The following is a 24,915-nucleotide window of genomic DNA, read 5'->3' as shown; positions in this document are numbered from 1 at the left end:
TAAAATTGTAGAAAGGTTGAGAACCACCCCAATGGAAGGGTTTCCCTATAATACAAAATATTGGCACATAGAGTTGCTAAAGAAAGAATGCATTTTCTACGTACTACTCATTATACCTTCTTGGCAATTATTCTATAATGGGCATAATTGCATAAATAAATTAGAAAATATTTTTTAAAAATCCAGAAATATTTGTTAAAGGCACAGAATAAAGGAAAAAAAGTTCACTTTGTGCTAAGATGTTGAAAAAGGTGGATTCATCAATTGTTCATACTTGCCTATTGCCAAGGTCATGGCTTTCAGTTTGTTTCTGACCAGCTTTACCACCATGCTCTTTTGTAATGGAGTAGATCTACAGCAGAGGACTGAACGACATCTCCTAGCTAGGGAAAGAAATTTATCTTCCAAGGTTTTGTCCAGTGCATAAGCCAGAGTTCTCCCATCAATCACAAGGCCAAGGTTGGGGCATGTGGCATCAGATGGGGAAGGTGGGTGGAGAGAGGTGAACCCAATGTTCAGCTTTCCAAGAGATTTATTCACTTCACTGTTTGAAAATTTTGACTCCACATAGTATAAACACTGTTCTAATAAAGCAGCACATGTTTCCTGAAAAAAAATAAACAAAAAACAAAACTGAACACTAAAAGCAAAATGGTAACAGGACCTAAAGAAAAACATCTATTATAGTATTATGAGTTTATATATATATATATATATATATATATATATATATATATATATATATATATACTACATTTCTTATAACAAATTTTTAAGTTGGAATGAAACTTGAGTTACTGATTTAAGAGCTTCTGGTAAATAAGATAAAACCATCCTTTTATGATATAAGAATCTAAACCAATTATTTATTTATACTACAGTGATAGATATTGCAATGCTTCCCTATGGGAAAGCTCATAATTCAGGTTAGTTAATGTTACCAAACACCTACTCTTTTTAGAGGTGGGATACAAAAATTAAATAGGATATGGGCCCTTCATGGGCTTATGGTTTGGCTGGAGTGAAAGGGAAAGATAAAGTATGTGTGTTTTTGTGTGTGTGTGTGTGTGTGTGTGTGTTTATGTGTGTGTTATAAAATTAAAAAGTCTAAATGAATGAGATGTTCAATTGTTATATATTGTCTGAAGGGGAAAAGAAAATTCCTGGAGGGAGGTCCATAATAGATGGAAGGGATACTTTAACTGAATCTCAAAGGATAAGTATGAATTAAGAAGGTGAAATTGAGAGGAAGGGGAATTTGGGCCTCAGGTAGGAAGGCAAAGAATCACAGGAAGTAATTTGGTTTGACTGAATTTATGAGATAGGACTAGAAAGGTAAAAGGTGGTGTCACTTTGAAGTATGATCTGAATGTGAAGGATCTTAGTTGTCATTTAGTCAGTGCCTAGAACACAAGAATGATAAAACTAGATCTGTCCATAAGGAAGATTATTCTGGCAATGATATCAGTAAGTCACTTGCATAACATGTTAGAGAAGGCTAGGAAATAATACCTTCCTCTTGGTTTCTTTGGAAAACTAGAAGTATCTCAGATGTAAAGCAAAACATCTGAGATGCTTTGTTCAACTTCTAAAAAGGGCTAGTTTAAGAACTTCTTCTAAAGCAATGCTACTATGAAAAAGGACTCAGTGAGTTATACTTTTTTTGAGGCCATTTAAGGCTTTTTAATTGATCTTATCCTTCCTAAACTGATTTATCTGCTTTTAATCAACAGTCTTTTTGGCAAATGTACTTACTTAATCATATCCAGTGGGAATTGCATTCAAATACAGGAAAGAAGAAAATAAACATTTATTAAGCACCTACTATATAACAGACATTGTGCTACTTGTTTACAAACTGCATTTGCTTCTCACAACATTCCTATGAGGTAGGGGCTATTATCCTCCTTTTCCAGATTGAGGAAATTGAGGCAAACAAAGATTAAGTGACTTGCCCAAGGTTGCAAAATGAATGACAAACGATTCTAACTACCAACAATTCAGAACAGGAGCTCCTAGGAAGGAAGTTGAGGGGTGGGAAGTGATCATACTTTTTTATCATGAATGTCTAATTAATCACCTATTTGGATTTCCCCTGAGGGCTCTTGGGAGGCTATGGATATTAGACTGCCAATATTATATGGCATCACTCAAAGTCAACACCTGACAAGAATCTGCCTACCTGTGATTCAGCATTCAGAGTAATGATTTCCTCATCATGGTCGAGCAGTTTGCAGGCGTAGGCAATATTAACGGCTGTTTCTTGTTTGTCTCCAGTGAGAACCCATATCTGCAGTCCAGCTTGTCGCAAGTTAGCGATAGTTTCTGGGACACCGTCCTGTAAGCGATCTTCAATGCCCGTTGCACCTAATCACAAAAGTGGGTGAATAGCATTCCCCACACTATCCCCAGACACTATGTATGACCTGTGAACCTTAGTTAGAATGAATATTGATATGTTATGGAAACTCACTTATTAATGACATCTTGGCTAGCCTCTTTCAACTTTGAACCTGCAGTTGACCACTGATTTTTAAATTTCAATTAGCGAGATAACAGGGAGTTTGATTTTTTCTGAGGGCAATTTCGTTGTGATTCATCACTGGGGTACAATAACCAGTGCTTCAAATTGCATTCAAAATTAGATAAGCTGGGGATACACTGGAATTTATTGTCATTTCCAAGAAACTTAATTCTCTGTACTTGCAACATAGTACCTTAAACTATTTTTTAAATACTTTTAAAAAAATTTATTTAAGGCAATGGGGTTAAGTGACTTGCCCAAGGTCACAGAGTTAGGCAATTATTAAGTGTCTTAGCCTGGATTTGAACTCAGGTCTTCCTGACTCCAGGATCAGTGCTCTATCCACTGTACCACCTAGTTGCCCCTCCGTTTTTTTGACTCCTGTTATGATTATGTGTATTTCTAAATGCTTTCCTGATAAACTTTTTGTATTCTGTCAAGGAAGTGGTAGAAATGATAATAATTCCTCCCTCCTCTGCCCCATACTGAGGGGTGAAGAAATTAAAATAAAAAGGAACAATTCCTTTCTTTCATTTAACAAATTTCTGTTGAGAGAGAAAAAAATCCCAAGGTCTTTCCTGCTCAGGACTTCACAATAACAATCAGGGCAAGCACATAATTTCCTGATAGAAGATCATTCTTTCTTTTTTTTTTTTCAGTTTTTTACAAGGCAGTGGGGTTGTTACTTGCCCAGGGTCACACAACTAGGTAATTATTATGTCTGAGACCATATTTGAACTCAGGTCCTCCTGAGCACCAAGACCGGTGCTTTATCCACCTAGCTGTCCCAGAAAATCATTCTTAGTGTACTTACAGTTGGAAACTGACAAATAAAATGGAAGATAAGCTTTATTTTCATTTGTACTACCTTTAGCCTATTTTTTTGGGGGGGGGATTAAAAGTTTGTGTTGTTCTTTCATATAGTTATGTCCAATTTTCTGGAATTCCATTTTGGGGTTTTCTTGGTAAAGATATTGAAACAGTTTGTCTTATCCTTTTCCAGCTCATTTTACAGATGAGGAAACAGTTTAGTAAGGGTCTGAGGCTGGATTTGAATTCATAAAGATGAGTCTTCCTGATTTCAAGTCAATAAAAAAGAAGTCAGCTCATTTGGCTATTTTTCTTTACACGGATTATAAGCAAACTTTTTCAATGTCTCTCCATAGATGTGGAGAAAATGATGCCTTACCAAAAGAAGTATAAAGTGTTTCTAAATTTTCCTGGTTTTAGTGGACCAAGTTGCCAAGAAGGTAAGTCAGCCTAGATTTATGGAGGAAAGGCAAGAATGGTCAGAAATCTTAATTCATCTGGAGTGGGATAAAGAAGAGAGAAGCAGGAGGGTCTTTTCCTCCCTCCTCAGTTCTTAATATTATACTCATTCCTCTACATCAGGAGTTTTTTTACCTGGGCTTTGTGACCTTTAAGAGTGGTTTTAGTGGACCATCTAACAAAAGTACACACTTCTAGTTCCAGCTTTACTACAAACCAGGTAAACCTCTCTGTGTTTCAGTTTCCTCAACCTATAAAAATGAAGGGGGGTTGGACTGGATGACCCCTAAGGTGACTTCCAACTCTAAAAGTCTATGTATACGAATGAATAACTGCTTCATCACAGCAACAATTTTCTGTATATTTAACAAATGCAGCCCCATGGACATATTACCAGCTTTCTGGTGGGCCTACATCTACTGAAACAACATGAGTTCTACCACTTTAATCCTTCTACTCTTTACTATCAGTTGTCCTGAATGTGACCCAACCATAGAAAATAAGTAGATCTATAAATGGAGTTATGGAAGTTATGACATTAGTTTCAAAATGAAATATGGCAGAAGATAAATAGTAAATTCATGGGAACAGAGGTCTTAGAATTGTCTGAAACAAAATGCCTTTCTTCAGTTTTCCAAGGTAGCTTGCTTCTATGATTTATGATACTTTGGGGAAATGCCATACTCTTTATAGTATGATCCTTGGGAGTGCCAGGCTTTGGAGTATTTTAACAAGGGTAGCTAGTGAGAGTTCAGAGCCAAGTTAGTGCCTCTATATATCACTCAGAGACAGATGCCAGGCAGCTTTAATGAGAGAAAAGAAGGAATTCACCAACTGAGGATTTTTAAATGATGCTGGTGGAAATTAACCAGAATGTGGAAAATAAGTAGAATGGCATCCCGTGAATGAAGTTCTCGACCTCCAGACTAGCACAATCCCTCCTCCCCCAAGAAGTTGGGAAAGAAAATTCCAGAGCAGAGATGATCTTTTCTTTATAGTCTCATTAGCAAGGTGTCCAGTAGATGCTAGATTATTGACTGTTGCCTCTCTACCCCCATAAGTTGAACCCCTCTCACTGTTCTCAGTAGCAACACAATTCAAATGCTACAATGAAAAGAAAACAGCATGGTACAGTGAAAAGAGAGCTGATGTTGCTTTGGATCCTTGTTTTTTTCACTGTGTGAATAAGATCTCAGTTTCCAAATGTGTAAAATGATTAGGTGGACAAGATGATCATTAAAATCCCTTCCAGTTCCAGTCTATGCTGACATTTGTTGATCAAAGGTTTTTAACCTTTTTTGAGTTTCATGGCTCCCTTTGGAAACCCATGGACCATTTCTCATAAGGATATATTTAAATACATAGGATTAAAATGGCTATTCATTTCAATGAAATAGTTATCATAATTGTAATTTTAAAAGTTTACTGGGTTCAGATTAAGAAGCCCTGAAATAGAGGAACAATTATTCAAATGGATCATAGAGGGGCGGCTAGGTGGCATAGTGGATAAAGCACCGGCCCTGGAGTTAGGAGTACCTGGGTTCAAATCCGGTCTCAGACACTTAATAATTACCTAGCTGTGTGGCCTGGGGCAAGCCACTTAACCCCGTTTGCCTTGCAAAAACCTAAAAAGAAAAGAAATGGATCATAGAATTTTTGATCTGGAAAGAAACCTGAAAAATCGAACTAGTCTGCTGCAGTCATATTCAGAAGAAAAACAGGATGCCATTAAACCATACAGAAGGAATTCCTGGAGGTCACATATTGACTTAATGAAATAAGTCAATGAAATGCAATGTTTTCTATGTTGTATTGTTTTTATTTATTTTGTTGAATATTTTCCCATTAAATTTTAATTTGGTTTGGTCTGTACTCAGAAGTGTTGCAGGTCACATGAGGCCTACATGGGTCCCATGTTTGACATCTCTTATCTATTTTAACTCTTTCATTTTACAGCTGAAGAAACAAAGACCCAGATAAGTTAAGGGCATGATTAACCAAGATCACAATGGTCATAAGGGCAGAGCAGAGATTCAAGCCATGTTCTTTGCCTCTAAATGCAGTGATTTTTTTCACCTGGCAATGGCTTTTCATTCATTCTAAATCCAGTGATCTTTCCCACAATATCATGGTATCTTCCAGATAGGATCTTTGAAAGAGGTATCTGGATTCAGCCAATAAAATCTATTTGTATTTATGTTCTATTCTGCTAAAAAACAAAGCTAATAAAAATACCCCCTAACTTCTAAGCATAGTTAAGATCTGGTTATAGAGTATGCTATTTCTTCCCTCAAGTATAAGCAAGGTAGGCTTAGAAAATGGCTGCTTTCAGTCTTCTATGAAAGCACATAGTATGGAGAGCCCAAATTTGTTTCAAAGTGACCTGGAGGTCTTAAAGAGATCATTTATATTTTTAAATACTTAAATTAATTCACACCTGGGAGTAAGTTTTAGAATCATTCAGGCATAGTAAAACCCCATAATATATAAAGAATAAGGAGAACATCTGAATTTCTGTATTAGAAATAGAGAGATTATAAGACAGATGTCAGACATATGGCCTGCAACCTCTGGAACCAGATAAAATGTAATCAGAAAATATGAAACAAAATACAGATAGATACAATAAAACATAGATAATGATTTTCTAAATTAATTTGAACACACAGGGATTCTTATCTATGATTTAGCGTCTCCCTTTTAGTATAGAGGTTAAGAAAATTCTGTATTTTACTTAAATTGTTTTAGAGAGCTATCTTCTTGAATCATTTAGGAAAGAATATGAGTACAAGGCAGGTGAGTGAAAAATAATAGGCATGAGAATAATGCACACCAGATGAATGATGGGAACCATGGGGAAGAATGCATTCCTGTCAAATTGGGCTTGACATTTAGTCCAGTTTGACTGAAATGAAGAGTTTATGAAAGCATGCTATAAGGGCAGAAACTCAAGAGGAGTCATAATGTGGAAGGATGATTGTAAGAAAAGTTCTTTGTAAGCCATAAAACTATCAAAGTATTATTATCATTGCTTTTGTTCAGTTATTTTTTGGTTGTCTGATTCTTTGTGACACAATGTGGGGCTTTCTTGGCAGAGATAACTAGATGGTTTGCTATTCTTCTCCAGCACATTTGACAGATGAGAAAACTGAGGCAAACGGGGTTAAGTGACTTGCTCAGAGTAATAGCTAAGAAGTTTCTCAGGCCAGATTTGAAAGCAAAAAGATACATTTTCCTGACTCCAGGACTGGCACTCTATCTACTACACTATCTAGCCACCCCTTAGTATCATTACTTAATGACAGGAAGTGAGAAGCATTTAGAGTTCACTTTCTTTTAATATTTATGTACAATGCATTCATATACAGGGAAAATCACAAGATTTCATGATGTATATAACAGCTTGTCCTTTTTACCTGACTAAAGTTGGAGGTAGGGAGGAAAATTTAGAAACACTTTATATTTCTTTTGGTAAGGCATCATTTTCTCCACGTCTATGGAGAGACATTTAAAGAGTTTGCTTATAATCCGTGTAAGGAAAAATAGCCAAATGAACTAATTCTTGACCAGGGTCATCTATCTCCTGGTTTGTGGTATTGAAAAATAGCACAGCTGCCCCTTGGGCACACCAGTCCAATGCCATCCCAGGGTTTTTTGGAACAACTTTCGAATTATGACTAATTCAGTTACCAGCTGGGGCCATGTCAAATATAGCTCAGAAACTTATTTTCTTTAAAGTTTCCTCTCTAAAAAGCCTTGCCACCATAAGATCCAGCTTTCAGCAGTTACCCAATAGGTGTAGATTGGTCTCCAGACGGATTGCAGACTGAAACAGCAGCTCATCCCGGTTCTCCAGTGAGGATTCAGCTTCCAAATGGCTTTGTAACCAGCAGGCATACTCTTCTTTACTTAGAACCTATTTGAAAAGGATATTCAGAGACCATTTCAGACACTAAGTGAGCATGACTGAATATCATAAAATAAAATAAATAGGATCACAAAGGAAATTAATTATACTGAAATATCATCTCTCTCTCTCTCTCTCTCTCTCTCTCTCTCTCTCTCTCTCTCTCTCTCTCTCTCTCACACACACACACACACACACACACACACACACACACACACACACACATGTCACAGAGCCCAGGTAAAAAAACTCCTGATGTAGAGGAATGAGTATAATATAAAGAGATCTGAGGAGGGAGGGAACGGCCCTTCTGCTTCCCTCTTCTTTCTCCCACTCCAAATGAACTAAGATTTCTGATCATTTTTGCCTTTCCTCCATAAATCTAGGCTGACTTACCTTCTTGGCAATACATAAGGTTCGCAATCCATCCACAGCATAGAGGTTTAAATAATTCTGTGTTTTACTTTGAATTTTTTTTTGGTGCTTTCCTCTTGAGTCATCTAGGTAAGAGTAATAACAAAAGTCCAGTGAGTGAAAAATAACCAACATAAGAATAATGCACACTTAAAAAAAATAAGCCTATAAGTGACTACTGGAAGCTTCCTGTGGGGAAAACCCTGAAAAACTTTCAAATGAGAAATATGTCTCCCGAGTTGCAGCTAACAGTTTTTGCTACTTTTTAAAAAAATCCTAACTAGTTCAATAGATATCAAAATCAATATTAGAATTGCTCAGGTCTCTTATCTAATCTTATCCAATATGTAAAATAGATGAAGTCCATTTCTTTCCTAGATCCTTATGAAAGAGCTTCTTAAGAAAATAAATTAAAACATTATATTTGTGAATAGTTCTAATTTTTTAAAAAACATTTTAATAAATGTTTGTTACTTTATATACTATAATCCGAGGGTGAAGAAACAAGATATAAGCTTGTTATATCTTGTTATTTATATATAAGCATTTCTCTGTAAATAACATTTCATATTCCATGATTATTTACTGTAATAGCCACAAGGTGCAGTGGGTAGGATGACATGATTAGAGGCAGGAAGCCTCACCATCCTGAGTTAAAATCTGTCCTTAGACACTTACTGTGTGACTCTGGGCAAGTCACTTAATCCTATTGGTCTCAGTTTCCTTGTTTGTAAAATGAACTGAAGAAGAATATAGCAAATCACTCCAGAATTTTTGCCAAGAAAACCCCAAATGAGGTCATGAAGAGTCAGACATGTCATGACTCAATAGCAACAATTATTTACGAAAATCTGTTGGTGCTTGACAGCATGGTACACTGGTACACATGGTACACATGGAAGAAACATTTATATTCAAATTCTGATGGCTATTCACTGTCTGCGTGACCATAGGTGAACACTATACTTTCCTCAGTCTCAGTTTTCTCATATGTACAATAACAGTCTTTGCTGGCAACCTCACAAGGGTAGTGTGAAGATCAAATGATATATGAAATGCTTTGTAAAACTGAAAGTGCTAAAAATAAGTGTAATTAACCATCACTAACTTCCTCTATGGCTTCGATCAAGGAATCTTTTATGATCCTAACAGATAGATGGCAGATGTCTCATAAGAAGCAGAATACTTTATGTCACAATAAGCAATGCATAAGGTATCATCAAAGAGAGCTATGATCAGAAAAGAAAGTGGGTAGATCATTTAGTAAGAGTAAATGACAAAAGACAGCCTATATAATTGTTTGTCATGTAATAGTGGTTATGCTTCTTGAAGGAAGAAGACTAAAATGACATCATTATGCTGTGGTCAAAGAATAGTGTGTCTGATTACGGCTAATCAGAACAAAATGAGCTCAGAAGACTCTAGTACTGGTCAGGCACAAATAATCCATGTGACTGGTGTAATTAATATAATTCATGTAATATCTAGAGACTTGGACAAAAATTCCCAGTAAGTTTGGGCCGCCTTGTGGAGCATTTATGGAAGTTCATAAGAAAGACATAGGATAATGTATAGATAGGTAACGGTCTATACCACTGGAGAATGAATGAATGAATGAATGAATAATCATTAAGTGTTTATTGTATACCAAATACTTTATTAAATGTCTAGAAGACAAAGAAAAAAGTGAGACAGTCCCTGCAAGCTCACAATCTAACTAAGAAAAAAATATATATGAGGGTCAACAGAAGTGTGGATGGAAAGATCCACAGGTCCTAGGGGTACAGAGTCAGGGAAGATGACATGGATTGGGAGTCCTTAAGATTCACTAGTAAGTAAGATAGTAGTGCCCTGGAATAGTAGCTGGGTAGGTGTTGGAATCTGGAAGACCTTAGGAGGTAGAGCCAGAGTAGATAATATGGGCTGCTGTCCTACATCTTATCAGAGGGATGATAGTTGTCAACCCACTGCTAATATAAGCTTTGTAAGCACAGCTATATCTGCTTCACAGGGTGGTGGTGGGCTTGAAAGGGACTAACAACCTACTTTAGGAAGAGAATAGCGGAGCTATGGGTTTGAGTACATTGGGGATTCTAGGTTTGCTCTCATGGTGGAGCTCATGTCCACAGTAGAAATACCCATATTACTGTGATCTTTCTTTCTCACTTTCATGCATGTATGCACACAAACACATATACAAAACAATATTTACATATATACATATACATATACACATACATATATACAAAGTCAACAGAAGTTAGTTGTTAAGAAGAGCTCAGCTCTAACGCAATCTCAGAAAAAAAAAATATTAGAAATTAAAAAGGAATGGGGAAGAGGTAAATGGAATGATCTAAAGGTGTAAAAGACAACATCTAACTTTTTTTTAGGTTTTTGCAAGGCAAATGGGGTTAAGTGACTTGCCCAGGGCCACACAGGTAATTATTAAGTATCTGAGGCCGGATTTGAACTCAGGTACTCCTGACTTCAGGGCCGGTGCTCTGTCCACTGTACCACCTAGCCACCCCTATCTAACTTTTAAAATAAATTCAAATAATTGTGGTTAAAATAAATGTGAACTGTATTAAAGTCCTTACACAGGGTGTCCCATAAGTCTTACTGGAGTTATCCTTTAATACGGATGTGACCCTGGATTGCTCAAGGCTATGCCCTTGTATTAAAGATCTGATAGATCACAGAAACCCAGAAAGACTTAAAAGTATAAATCTAGCAATATAGTCTTTTGTTTTTTTTGTTTTTTAAATTCTTTTTTTTTTTTTGTCATACAAGAACCAACCTATTATAAGTATGGAAAGGTACACTGCCTGGAGATTTAGTTTTCTAGGTAAGAATTTTTTTTTTTCCTGTCCATAGCAGTCCCCATAAAGGCCAGCTACAGAGAGAAGTTGTAATCAGGGTTAGTGATGGCAGCAACCATACCAATGAATCATATGTCTTTGAAGTATTGAGGTATAAATGTCAACATGTTTTACATCATCTTAATGTCATCCTAATGGGAAACTGGAAAGAAGAATGGATGGAAAGAAATGCCTAAAGATCTTCCACTGAAAATACCAGAAGTAAGTCATAAATTTGAGATAGAAACCACACCTAAAATTTTGATAAGAGATTTTCTAGTGGAAAGAAGAATGGGATCCTTAAGAGGAATCTAAAGTCAGGGAGTCAAGTCCCACCTTTGATACTTTAGTAAGTCATCTTCTATGATTCTCAGGTTTCTTCTGAGTAAAAATGATGGAATTAGATTCTATGCCCTTGATATGTACAATTCTATGAAAATCTGTTCTTAGAAATTATAGTTGGATTCCAATTTGCTTAAATAATGAATTCCCTGAAGAAGTCACATCTATTTGAATTCCCACTATATAAAGTTATATTATGTAAAATATGACACCTGGTTCTAGACCAATAGAAAATGTAGTACAAATTCAAATTATATGATCACCTCTGGGGATTCATCATTTCCAAGAATATTATGGCTTCCTAAAACATTCTGTACCAGTCTTTCTGATCCCCACTAGCAAATGAAGATACCTATGAAAAGGTCTTTCTTATTGTTACATGACTGCAAGAAAATCACATTTGGGGACCTTCACTTGTTGACTTGAGTGTGAGAGGAGTATCCAGAGATGCTGCTAACATAGGATGTACTGTGATAATAGTATTTCATTAGAATACTATTCAAAGAGTGAGAGTGAGGCTCTCATTGATTGGTCAACAATAGGTCCCAGGTCAAGTCCACTTGGTCATTGTTTGGGTCCTGATTAGCCAAGAGTGAATGTAAATAGCAATTGTTTCTGTTTTGACCAGAAACCTCCCAGATTGATTTTTTTTTGGGGGGGGGGCTAGATTAAAGAAGTCATTTTCAGCCTCATATCTTTTTTTTATATAGCTTTAATCAATGAATGGGCATTGCCTTAGTGAAACTGAGACCCGTTAATGATCTCAGTTTAAAAAGAACAACGTCTCCCACTGCATCCAGGGCCATCTCCAATTGCTCAGATTCATATCTGACCACTGAACTCATATAGCTCCAGAGAAGAAGTGAGCCTAGTGTCTTTGCCTTATAACTCACTTGTATGCTGTGACATCATATCCCTAATGTCATAGTCCTCTTCAAGGACAAATAATATTCAAGAAGCATTTAGTAAAAAGGATAACTAATTCTTAATTTTATGCGTCAGCTCTGGTTTACTGCAAATGTCTTGTTTTATCTTGTTATGATTTTACTAAAATTCATTAAGAAAAAATTAAAAGCTATCACTCAGAAACCTTCAACAGTGGTAAAGCAAACAAAAGGCCAATACCTCACTGGTGCAAATGAAATGTCTTTCACAAGATACACTTCTATTAATTTTTGTGAGTTGAATAATAAATGCTAGGCAAGATTAGATGTAGGAATTAGAGGTGAATTTGGCTTTCATTCAAAATAAAAGACAAAGGTTTCAAAATGTATAATTTTGTTGTTTTTCATTCACTCAATTACAATGAGAAACTTATCCTGCTTTAAAATGGTTCAAATATTCTTTGACTAAAAGTACTAAGATGAAATTAATTTTTTTCTTTCAGTTCATTAAAAGCATCTAATTTTCTGTTCAGACTAAAAAGGTAATTATCATTCCTTGTATAAATCCAGGGGAAAAAATGGAGGAGATTGTACAATATGAGAGAGGGTCTACTAATGATTATAAATAGTAGAAATGTAACAAAGAATTTTCCTGTATTAGGATAGACTAAAGCATATTCCTTCAGGTATTTAAATTAGGATGCAAAGAATAAGAAAACCTTGGTTTTTATTATGAGTTGCCTTCAATTTCTTGATGCTAGCTTTGAAATACCAAATTAACCATTCTCTGATCATAGTCATCTTCTGGATACAAATATTTTTACTTTGTGACTTTGAAATTGTTTCTTGTATGATGAACTCTCTCCTTTAAATGAATTAAATATTGCTATCCAGAGAAATTTTATAGAATATGTGATTTCAAAGGAATAGGGAATTTCCAGGTGAGGAAACATAGGTGACATTTTCTACAAACAAATTAATATTCTTAGAGATATGGCTAGGGCTGTAGAAGTTAAATGACTTATCCAGGATCACAGAGGCCAGTAGGGGTCAGAGAGGAAGGCTTGAACCTAGGTCTGACCTTCTGGCTGAGGCCAGTTTTCTATCAACTATACTAAATTCCCTTTGCATCTGGAGAATAATTCTATTTATATCATAAATTCCTAAAATGTCATTTTACCTACTTCAATATGGTAAATGGGAAGAGGATTTTCAAGATCTCAATTCAGAATGAAAATATTAAGGGGTTGGGGGGGCATAAGTTCATAAGAACTTATATAAGTAAGTTCATAAGCACAAGATAGAACAACTAGTTTCATTAGCAATGGAGGTCATTCTGAAGATGATAAACTTACAACTTGGTGTGAACCATGCATTTGTACCTACAGAATATCATCTGACCCTCACAGCAGTCTTGTGAGGTTGGCTGACTCCATCAGGGATAATTATCCGATACTGTGGATGAAGAAACTAGACTCAAAGAGAGAAATAATTTGTTCTAGGTACTTGGGACTTATTCTTTTAATTGAAGTCTGGCACTTCAGCTAGACACTGCCTGGCTTAAAAATGCCTTTCAGAAAGTCATTTTTGGATTTTAAAAAGAATCTCAAAAACACGGGCACTTCTTTGTATTGACTTAAGAACATTAGATCTAGTTCAAAATAAAACAATTTCATTTGTTAATACAAATATCTATTTTCCTTTTAGGGGGGGGAACCTTTTATTTCATTGATGTAGGAAACTCCCAGTGAGGAAATGTCTCATACCAATGCAGTATAGCAACTGTTCTGCAACTTGGTCTTAGAATATTGCTGGAGTCTTTCAAGAGGGAAGAAAGTAAGATTTATTAGACATCTACTGTTTGCTAGGATTGCTAGGAGGTGCAACCTAGAAGGCAGCAGGTCTGGAGTCAGGAAGACCTGAATTAAAATGTGACCTCAGATGCCTGCTAGCTGTGTGACCCTGGGCAAGTCACTTCACCCTCTTAGCCTCAGTTTCCTCATGTGGAAATGAATTGGAGAAAGAAATGAAATATCACTCCATGAAAACCCCAAATAGGGAATGAACAACAACTACTACTATATTCTAGACACTAGAGTGCTCTGGAAATATTTTATCATTTGATCCTTACAACAACCCCCAGGGCTAAATCCACAGTTTACAGTTTTAGAAACTAGGCAGGGTATAAGTATCATGCTCAAGGTCACATAGTAAGTGTTATAGGTTGAAATTGAACTCAAATCTTCCTGATTACTGGACCTGCATGCTTCTGTGTACCATGGGACCCTTTAGCAGCTCTGAGAAAGAGTTTATTTTATGATATATCAGGATGATTTATATATATATATATATATATATATATATATATATATATATATATGTCTGTGTGTGTGTGTGTGTGTGTGTGTGTGTGTGTGTGTGTGTGACCTTCAAGGACATCTGGTGTGCCCTCCTCATTTTTAACAGATGAAGAAATAGAGAACCTGCCCAAAGTCAAATAAGTAGTACGTAGGAAAGCAGCATTTCAACTTTAGTTCCCTGAGCAAAAGTTCAATGATTTTGCTACTTTACCATATTACCTGTTGTCCATGGTTATAAGGCTAACATGAACAAAGTTGAACTACCTGTTATCCATGTTGGTGTGGTCCATGCATTTAAAAGACAAATGTGTTAAAATCTGGAGTATTCCAAATTATACAACTGATGTAAATGTATAATTATTCATGTATTAAATTCCAATCATTGGCTAAAGAGGCAACAAATATTAATGCACATAGGAAATTAATAGGATTCAGAAGCTTATATAGAAAATAGAGGGTATTTCCTTATCAAAAATTTCCCTATACTGGTAGAATCAAAAGTCCAGTCTCTATTTTAAACCCTATCCTATAGAAACAATAGAGTATTGCCTACATGAGAATATAAATTTTCAAGCTAATGTTTTAATTACTGCATTATATTTGAGTTCTGAGTATTACTTTATCCAGGTTATAAGATATTAGGAACTCAAAATAGTCTGGAGATATATTTCCATTTATTCTTTTGGATCCAAGTTTTACTGATGTTTTAAAAATGTTTTACTGATGTTTTAAAAAGCATTTTCTTATGTTCTAAGGCCAACCAGGTAAAATGGCCATCATTGTATAAGCAAAAACTATATTATTTGGGGGGGGGGGACAGTTTACCTTTATCTTGTGATATGTGTCAGTAAATACATCGCAAATGTATACATTGAAAAAGGGAAATAAAAACCAACAGATTGGACACTCATCTAGAAATAAAGAACACTGACTCCACCAAAAGCTTATCATAATATTTGTCCTCCATTTTTGAAGAAGACCACAATATCAGGGAGGTGATGCCATGACAAGCACATGAACTGGTTTTAAGTGAGGAGGTACTGTGCAAAGTCACCAGCCTCACTGTCTTCTCCAGAACCATCTGGATCCAATAGCCAGATATGAATCAGAATGACTGGAGATGGCACTGGATGCCAGGCAATCAGGGTTAAGTGACTTTACCAAGATCACACAGCTAGTTAGTGGTTGGATTCAAACTCCCCATCTCCTGACTCCAAGGCCAATGCTCTATCCACTGCACCACCTAATTGCCCCTTTATATTATGATTTAGATATGGAGAAGATTGTACTATTTCACTCTTTATAATTTGTGTGGGTTTTTTTTATAGTTTTGGAAGTTTGCATTGGATTTGGTGGGGAAGTTAGGTGGAAGGGTAGGTAAACTGTGGTCCTGGAGTCAGGAAGACTATCTTGCTAAGTTCATGTCTGACCTCAGACACTAACTGTGTGTCCCTGGGCAATTAACTCAGTTTCCACAAAAGTAAAATGAGCTGGAGAAGGAAATGACAAACTACTCTAGTATCTGTCAAGAAAACTTCAAATGGGATCACAAAGAGCTGGACATGGCTGAAATGATTGAATAATGACAAATCAGATTTAGTGGAGAAGTCAGTGAAATACTAAAGAAGTTGGCTGAAATCACTCTAAAATCAAGGGTAACATGTATTATGTTAAAATGACTTTTTCAGTACTTATTGTCCAGTTATAGGAATGGAGAAAGCAGAGGCCAAAAATGCCATTTGAGAGGTCATGGATAGCACATATATTAGATAACTGTCCTAATTTTCCTTACACAATAACAAAAATCCTGGGCTGAAGACAGGGAAGAACTCATAAACTGGATACTAAATAGCAAAAAAATATTTACTTTTTCCCAGTGCTGCATTGTAACAAACAATAAAATACTGAAAATATTTAAAGAAACTCTTGGCCAAAAGACTAAAGTATTTCCAAAAAGAATCATTTATTATAACCATGTTGAATTCATACCAGTGGTGCAAGATAGTTCAACATTAAAACAACCAACATAATTGATCATTTTTGCTTTTGTTCAATCATTTTCGCTGTTGTTCAGTCATTTTCAGTCATATCTGACTGTCTGTGACCCTATTTAGGATTTTCTTGGTAAAAATATTGTAGTAGTTTCTCATTTCCTTCTCTAGCTCATTTTAGAGATAAGGGACTGAGGAAAACAGGGTTAAATGATTTGCCCAGGGTCACATAGCTAGTAAATATCTGAGACCAGATATAACTCATAAAGATGAGTTTTCCTAACTCTAGGCCTAGTCTGTCATCTGGTTGGCCCTGGAGTTAGCCACAAGTTTCTTATTACCTGTGTGACCCTGGGCAAGTCATTTAACTTATCTGCCTCAGTTTGTTCATCTGTAAAGTAGAGCTATAATAGCACCTAACTCCTAGGGATGCTACAAAGACTTATGGAGAAAACATGTGAAAGACCCTTTTCAGTGCCTGAATCATAGTAGGCACTATACAAATGCCCACTATTATAAAGTCAACTTGTAAAATACTATATTAACATAGTCACAATAAGGCATCCAGTGCAAAAGAATTTCTGATTTTCTGAATCATTTGATTCTGTGTTTTTTTTTATAATGGTGCTCTGATTTTTATATAGACCTGAACAACTGGGTTCACACTTGTTCTCAAATCCTTAGAGGTTCCAAGAGATTGTGACAAATGGTTTATTTTCACTATCTGCCTATCTATACTTTGTATTTCATAACCAACAGGTTGTGCAATGTATAGAGTGTTGGACCTGGAATAAGGAAGAAAAAGTTCCTCCTCTTTATTTAATGTCATTGCTGAAGGTTTTGTGTATCGTGAAACCTGTTTTCTCCCCTAAATTCTGTGGTTTTTAATTGTGCCATTTTGCATAACTATATAATAGTAGAACTACCTCTTGGTAGGTATCATGGATTGTAGGCTGGACTGTTTCTCATTATCCAATATGCCTGAATATTAATAGCCACATCCAAGTATACTCTGGAAACCCCACAGGACAAGAAAAATATGAGAAGTAGCAATGATTATTTAACAGCAAGAGATATAGCAGGCATTGCTACAGGGGCTTATCACACTACATGGCTCTCCATCCCTGCCAAAACCATTTTATTTTGTATTACGATGTGAAGTTGCAAGAATTTTCTTGTGATGCCTTTTAGGGCTTTGTAATGGAAGCAAATAGAAGAGACTTAGAGGAACTTCTGTCACACAAGAAGCCCATGATGCTTTGGGGATAGTGTAAAGGGCTTATCCAATAAGAAACTTCATATATTTTTGTGTGTTTGTATAAGTTGCTAAGGGCTGGGAAGTCACTTTATCCTCCTTTTCTTCTTGTTCTTCCTCCCCCCTCCCCAAGTTAACCAGAATCATACCACAATTCTATAGTAATTTTGACTATTATAAATATACAAATTAAAAATAAAGGTCAGATAAATAGGAAAACTTTGTACTTAGAGAAAAATCTGATAAATAAAAGTTATTATTCAAACAATTTTAAACACATAAATACACACACACACACACACACACACTCACACCTATTTGTGACCAATGGTAGCTGTCTCTAGGGTGGAGAATGGAGGGAAGAGGGGAGGAAAAAAAAAGAAATCTACAGGATAACTTTGTTGTATATTTGAAGGGAATAGTAGATTTGTAGTTTCATGTGCATTCATCTTTTTTTAATTGTACTATGTTATGGAAATGCATGTTTTGCTCCATGAACTGAAAATGAAGTAAATCATTAAAAAATATAGTAACTCTAGCTACCTGTCCCTTCCACTTATGTTGTGGAACCTTGGAAAAAATCCCTATTGGATCAAATCCTAGAGATGCTCTAGTTAAAATGATTCATCATAAAATACAAATGCTTGAAAATTAATTGGCAGCCCTTTTCAGCATCACAATCTAACATATATTTGTTTACAAATAGAAGAATGTGATAGAAGGAAGAGAAGTCTACCAACATAACATCAGATGACCTATCATGTCTTTGGGGCTTCTGTTTGGATTAAATTTCTAACCAGTATGATGGTAATCTGCCTGAGGGCAAGATCAGCATCTTCTACTTGCCTTTTAAAATCCTAGTATGTGCATATAGTTCTGAAGCCTCAGCTTCAAGTCCATAAATGCTGTTTAGTGACATACTATGCTTCTAAACCTTCAGTGAAATATATCTTCAGAAGCATTAAAATAATCATAATTAAAGAAGCAAGTTATAGCTATTGGCAGATTCAACCTTGTAACCCTTAGTTTTTTGACTGTATTTGCTAACAAATAGCAATAATTCTTCGAAGTCTTCTCTAGCTGCCTTTCTATCATTTTAGAGAATCTTGACAAAGGGCAGCTAGGTAACATAATTGACGAGAGTGCCAAGCCTGGAGATAGAAAGACTCATTTGCCTAAGTTCAAATCTAGTTTCAGACACTTACTAGTTGGGTGACTCTAGGCAAGTCACTTAACCCAGTTTCCTCATCTGTAAAATAAGCTGAAGCAAACCATTCCAGTATCTTTGCCAAGAAAACCACAAATGATGTCAGACACAACTGAAAAATGACTGAAAAATCAGCAAAAACTTGATGGCCAAGTCTTTTATAACCCTGATGAGGAATCAAAATGGTAGCTGGGAACTGGCACACGGAAGTATCATAATTGGAAATAAAATTACAGGCATCAATAGGTTTCTTAATTGTGCACTGAGGGCATCAGAATCATAGGTAACTGTCAGCAAATAAGAGAATTATAGTGTTACAAAAAAGGACCCAGCAGCCCATCTAGTCTAGTGTCCTCATCTTACAGCTGTGAAAACTAAAACCCATAGAGGTTATGTGACTTGTCCAAGATCACTACTGCTCAAAGTTTGGTTATAGTGTGTGGTTTCAAAAAAGAAATCATAAAAATCAATTTTTCATCAAATACTAAAGTTTCTGGGGCAAAAGCCAGTATGGAAATTGGTAGCATTTTAAAAGACATTTTTCTTTTAAAATTATGCCTTTATCATAAGTCTTGCCATCAATGTAAAAACTGAAAAGAAATGTAAAGGTCATGTATTCCAAAGCTTGCATTGCACAGATGAAGAACAAAGAGATGAGAATACTTGTCCAAGTTCCCGAGCTAATCTGATCCAGTTCTAGAACCTAAGTATCTTTTTCATTCTGACAAGAAAAATATCATCCTCATCTCTATTCTGGTGCCAATATTCATAACAATTCTAGGACCTGAAAGGGAACTCAAGAAACAATCTGGTCCAGCTCCCAGCCTCAAGTCCAAGCTACATAAAGGAATTTTTCTTTTTCTTTTCTTTAAAGCAATTGAGATCAAGGGACTTTCCCAGAGTTCCACAGCTAGCAAGAGTCTGAAGAATTTGAACTCAGATCCTCTGTAATCTAGGACTAGTGCTCTAATCTCTGCAACACCTGACTATCCCAAGGAATTTTTCTTAACGTATACCTAAATAATGAGGACAAAAACAGAATGGAAAAAAGATAATACCTGAAGAGCAAGGAAGAAGAAGATCCATCATCACTGAATCTGCTCCTTTGGTGTAAACATTTATTTCATCGGTAAGAGGATGCCTAATCACCACCGACATCCTCTTCCTGATGGAGTCAAAGCCCAGTGTATGTAAAAGCTCAAAGGTTAACCTCCCTAGGTAAGGGAGTTCTACAGAAACCTGGTCGGGTAGCCTGCCAACTAGAGAACAGTTGTAGGCTCTGGCTGCATAGACCAGAGCTGCTTCATCAGGACTCTCAGCCTCATAACGAAGTTCACCCTCCTTGAGTCCATTTTCAGTTGCCCAGCCACCTGTGGATTGTACACCGTAACCATTGTTATTCATCTTTGGGGAGGAGCGAGTCAGCCTAGCTTCAAGTTTGAGCAGAGTACTCTCAGTGGACAGTGTTGACAAAAAACTGGAACCTGTTTTGTGTGTTGATTTGCCTGTAGAGAGGCTTGAGGAGCTTCCACTGTTTGATCCAGATGTCAAGCGACTAGGAGTGAATCTTCGGATGAAATCTTCAATGGTCTTCACTGGAGACTTCAACTCAAACCTAACTCTTACCTGCAAATCAGAAAAAGCAAAGGATTAGAGAACTTAACTCATTAAATCAACTATACCAAACCCAAGATACTAGGATAAGGTTGAAAAGGTAAAGTCATCTTTAGGGAGAGCAAGGGTGGATTCTCAGAAAACAAAACAAAACAAAACATTATAGTGGAAATTCAACAAAAACTTACTATTTCTTACTTAGGAATAATAGGGAAGCCAGGTGGAGCATTGGCATGAGTGCCAGGCCTGGAGTAAGGAAAACTCATCTTCATGAGTTTAAATTTGGCCTATGACACTTACTAGCTGTGTGACTCTGGGGAACTTATTTCACCCTGTTTACCTCAGTTTCCCCATCTGTAAAATAAACTGGAGAAGAAATTGGCAAGCTGCTGCATTATCTCTGCGAAGAAAACCCCAAATGGGGTCACAAAGAGTCACACACAACTGAAAAGCAATGGAACAATTTAGGAATAGTCCTGTCAGTTTATTTTCTTTAAGTTTAATATTGATCATCAGATACCACTGACCACTCAATATCTGTTCTTTCTCAGTAGTGACTGTGGAAGGTTTAAAAAAAAAATCAAACCAATCCTGTTTTATCTAAATTAATTTTAGGAATGTGGCCTCTAGCAGATAGGCAATTCAAAGACCAGAGTTTCTAATCTTGGGGGCACACTTTCTTCTTCTAAATGATCTGTCATCAGCATACTCCACTAGATTTGCTCAAATCGACCAGAAGAATATAATGGTCTATTAAGCCGTATGAACATTTCTGCTCTCAGAAAAACTAACAGTCTTGAAGAAAGCATAATTGACTAAAAGCAGTGTAGCACCAGTCACCCAATTGTTTCTAAAAGTCCCCCCCTCCCCTCACCCCCTCAGGTTGAGAAGATGATTATTAATTGAGCAAAATCTATTTTACAAACTGGGGAGTAGGGGTAGGAGTAGGTAGGGATATTCAAGAAACAACTGGATTGGTGCTACAAAATATCTCCCCCCCCCATTTTATAATCATCTCTTACTCCTCTAAGTTTGAAGGAAATTTGTTTTGATTTTTTAGAGCAATCTCAATGTAATTTTTGACTTTCAACTCAAGTTTCTCCTTTTAAAGTGTCCTTTATTTATTGTATATTATTTTCAAAAATCAATAGGATATTACAGGTTTTTCCCCCATTTTAAGCAATTTGCTTCTGTGATCGAAAGAATCATAGTACTTTATATCTAGAAAGTACTATTTTTATTTTTGTCTTAATACTCCTCCCCAACCTCTCCCCTCTCCCTTCAACTCCAGTATCTATACTTGTGTTTGTTGAATTAAATTGTATAAAATTCAGTTATCATTTACAGATATTTATTAAGTGTCTTCTATGTGGTAGGTGCTGTGAATACAAAGGCAAAAGTGAGAATTTTTACCCTCAGAAGACCTAGATTCTATTAAAGGTGATGTCAGGTAAATTTATCTCTATAAATCAGATATATAAGGTAAATATTTTTAGGAGGTGTGTGGCCTGTAAGCATCTGTGGCTGGGAGTTGGTGCATCTTGAAGGAAACTAGAGAGTCTACTGAGGCCCGGGAAGCTGAAATGACTTTTCCAAGATGGTGCAAAAAAAAGGGAATACTACAGATGGGAGGAGAATGTAGAGCTCTTTCCATTACATCAGGCTAAATCTTTAGTATTAATATAACCCCCAAAGTCAAATGGGAAAATTCTCAGTCACTCTCCATCTATAAGAGATCCAGTTGCAAATAAGGTCTTAGAAACTTAAAGGTAAACTTTAGCACCAGAAATAGAAAAAAGAAAATGAAAGCAAATACAGGCCTCTTATATGTTTCCACCTCTCCGTATTAGAACCCAGGACTTATTTCCCAACAATGTCTCCCCGAATGACAAAATTGAGATGCTATGAGTTAATGCTTAGGCCTCTCTGCTGTAGGTAAGAAGCTGTTTTGCCAACCAGGAGACCTCTGTGGTAAATTTTGACTTCTTTGATTTCCAATTTATTAACTGATAGCCTGCATTTACCCATGAAAGTCCTACAGGAAAAGGCAGCCTTTTTTTCTTTTATTAACAATTATAAAACTGAGGTGTAGCTTGTTAGTAACTTTTTTTCTGTGTTAAGTCCCAATAAATGAAGTTTTCTGTTTACCCATTCCCTCCTGTTTGGTCCATATACAGTTATATCTTCCACATTGTGGTTGATTAGGGATGCAGTGTCCCCATGATTTAGAAAATCAATGTAAAATTTTTTTTACTCTTGTATCCTAGCAGAGAAGTCAGAAATTTATATTTTTCTTTTATGGGGTGTTTACAGTAACTTAATGCAAAATTTGAGTTAAGTATTTGGTCATAAGCTACATGCAGGTCAACATTAAATAAAAACACCTTTTCTGGGAAATCTGTGGTTTCTGCAAAACTCTCAAAAATTCCCTTTTAATTTCTTATGCCACCCGCAACATCTAGAAACTGCAATGGGGAGTTGCAATGCAAAAGGCACAACTGTACTTGGATGTTGACTTTAGTGTGTTTACTTAAAAAATCCATGTTTACTTGTTCTCTCATTCTGTCCTAGGATACTGACCAAAGTTGCTTAATTAGAGCCCACTTCTTGCCCATTCCTTCTGGTTTGCCTAAGCTGACTGTAGTGAACTATGACAATCTATCTACTGTACTTTGTAGTCACCTTTTCATTCATTCATTCAATAATCATCTATTTCATTGACAGACAGATGAATCTGAGTCTTTATTTCTTTCTTGCTTTGTCTTTCATTTACCCAGGTTATCCAGCCTTAACAACAAATGCCTGAAATTGCAATATGTGAATATTGGGAGAAAACCCCAGTTTCACCTCTGATTTAAAGTATAATAGTAAATGTACATCTATCTTTTCATAAATTTTTGCCTGTCTGCAATGAATAGAGGACTAGATCTGAAGTCTGGGTTCAAATCTGATCTCTCTTAGACATAGTAGCTGTAATGCCTTGGTTAAGCCATTTCACCTTTATCTGACTCCATTTTCTCATCTCAAAAATGTAGGTGCTAATAATAGTACATACTTCCTTGAATGGCAGATAGAGCACTGGTCACGGAATTAGAAAGCCCCGAGGAAGTCAAATATGGTCTCTAACATTTATTAACCATGTAAAACCAGTCAAATCACTTAACCTTTATTTGTTTCAGTCTCCTCACATGTAAAAAAGGAATAAGAATAGCATCCACCTCTCAGGGTTCTTGTGAGGAGCCAGTGAAATAATTACGAAGTACTTAAGCATAGTACTTAGCACATAGTTTAAAGAGCTATATGAATGCTAGTTATAACATTAAAACACTATGTAAATAATAATTATTAATAACATTAATTAATTATACTAATTAACACTGAGAATTATACTTTCAAAAATATCATCACCTTTAACTCATGTCATCCCACCTAAGATTCTGGAAGACTGACCAAAGCAAAAGAGCCCTGACCAAGATAGAACTTACTTTGTGTCTTGGCTGATTGGGGGCTGTCACCACCACAGTATTGCAGATGGTCAGGGCTATAAAGAAGTCAAAGATGTCAGCAAGTTCTGGGCTGAGATGGGAGAGTGACTTTTCCTGGTTTCTCATGATCTCCAGACACCTGGCACATTCATTTACCTTTTCAAATAGTTTTGGATCAGGGGTAATGTCCTTTTCCTAGAAATAAAGGAAATATGTATAACAATGAGTCATATTTCAGTGGTATTGTTATTATAGAAACTATTTGGCTTAAGATGTCTGAAGCATACATATTACCCAAAGGACAATAAAGACACATTATGAGTTTAAGAAGGCTGCTATAGGTCACTAATGAAGTTATCCCTTCCACACAGTGATTCCCTCCATTGCAGTTTCAATATAGTGTGGGTAAGCATAAGAAATTAAATCTAATTTTTGGAGGAGTTTTACAGAAGCTGTAGATGACATGCAAAGGCCATCAAATGATACAGGAAAAAGATTAGAAACAGAAATGAATAATATATATACATATATATTATTACATAATAACATATTTTATCTTTTAATACCATAATTCAGGTAGGAAGGGAAGGCAAAAAAATTTTACATGGATTTTACAGATCATGGGGGGGGGTCCTGTGCCCCTATATACACTGCCCTTACCATACAATAACTGCCCCGACAGAACAATAACTGTATTGCAATGTAAATCATTCAGGAAGCATTGAAATGAGACTGACCAATCATGGAGAAAGAACTAAGAAACAGTAGGGATACACTATACCTTGAAGATACAAAAAAGAATGAA

At 36.1% G+C, this 24,915-nt stretch overlaps 1 protein-coding gene across 1 annotated transcript in view; it reads right to left on the bottom strand.

Annotated features, from left to right (window-relative positions):
* Positions 1 to 24,915, bottom strand: part of LOC141504807 (phospholipid-transporting ATPase VA-like) — a 74,209-nt gene that overhangs the window by 29,344 nt on the left and 19,950 nt on the right. The window contains exons 8-13 of the mRNA XM_074210114.1: positions 24,111 to 24,305; positions 20,070 to 20,637; positions 8,097 to 8,200; positions 7,583 to 7,709; positions 2,183 to 2,367; positions 279 to 606 (exon numbers count right to left, since the gene is read on the bottom strand). Coding sequence (XP_074066215.1) covers positions 279 to 606; positions 2,183 to 2,367; positions 7,583 to 7,709; positions 8,097 to 8,200; positions 20,070 to 20,637; positions 24,111 to 24,305 — 1,507 coding nt within the window. The remainder of the gene's footprint in view (positions 1 to 278; positions 607 to 2,182; positions 2,368 to 7,582; positions 7,710 to 8,096; positions 8,201 to 20,069; positions 20,638 to 24,110; positions 24,306 to 24,915) is intronic.

The sequence above is a fragment of the Macrotis lagotis genome, chromosome 1, assembly GCF_037893015.1.
Source record: "Macrotis lagotis isolate mMagLag1 chromosome 1, bilby.v1.9.chrom.fasta, whole genome shotgun sequence".
Lineage (NCBI taxonomy): Eukaryota > Metazoa > Chordata > Mammalia > Peramelemorphia > Peramelidae > Macrotis > Macrotis lagotis.
The sequence above is the reverse complement of the archived record's forward strand: the minus strand, read 5'-3'. Positions and strand labels throughout refer to the sequence as shown.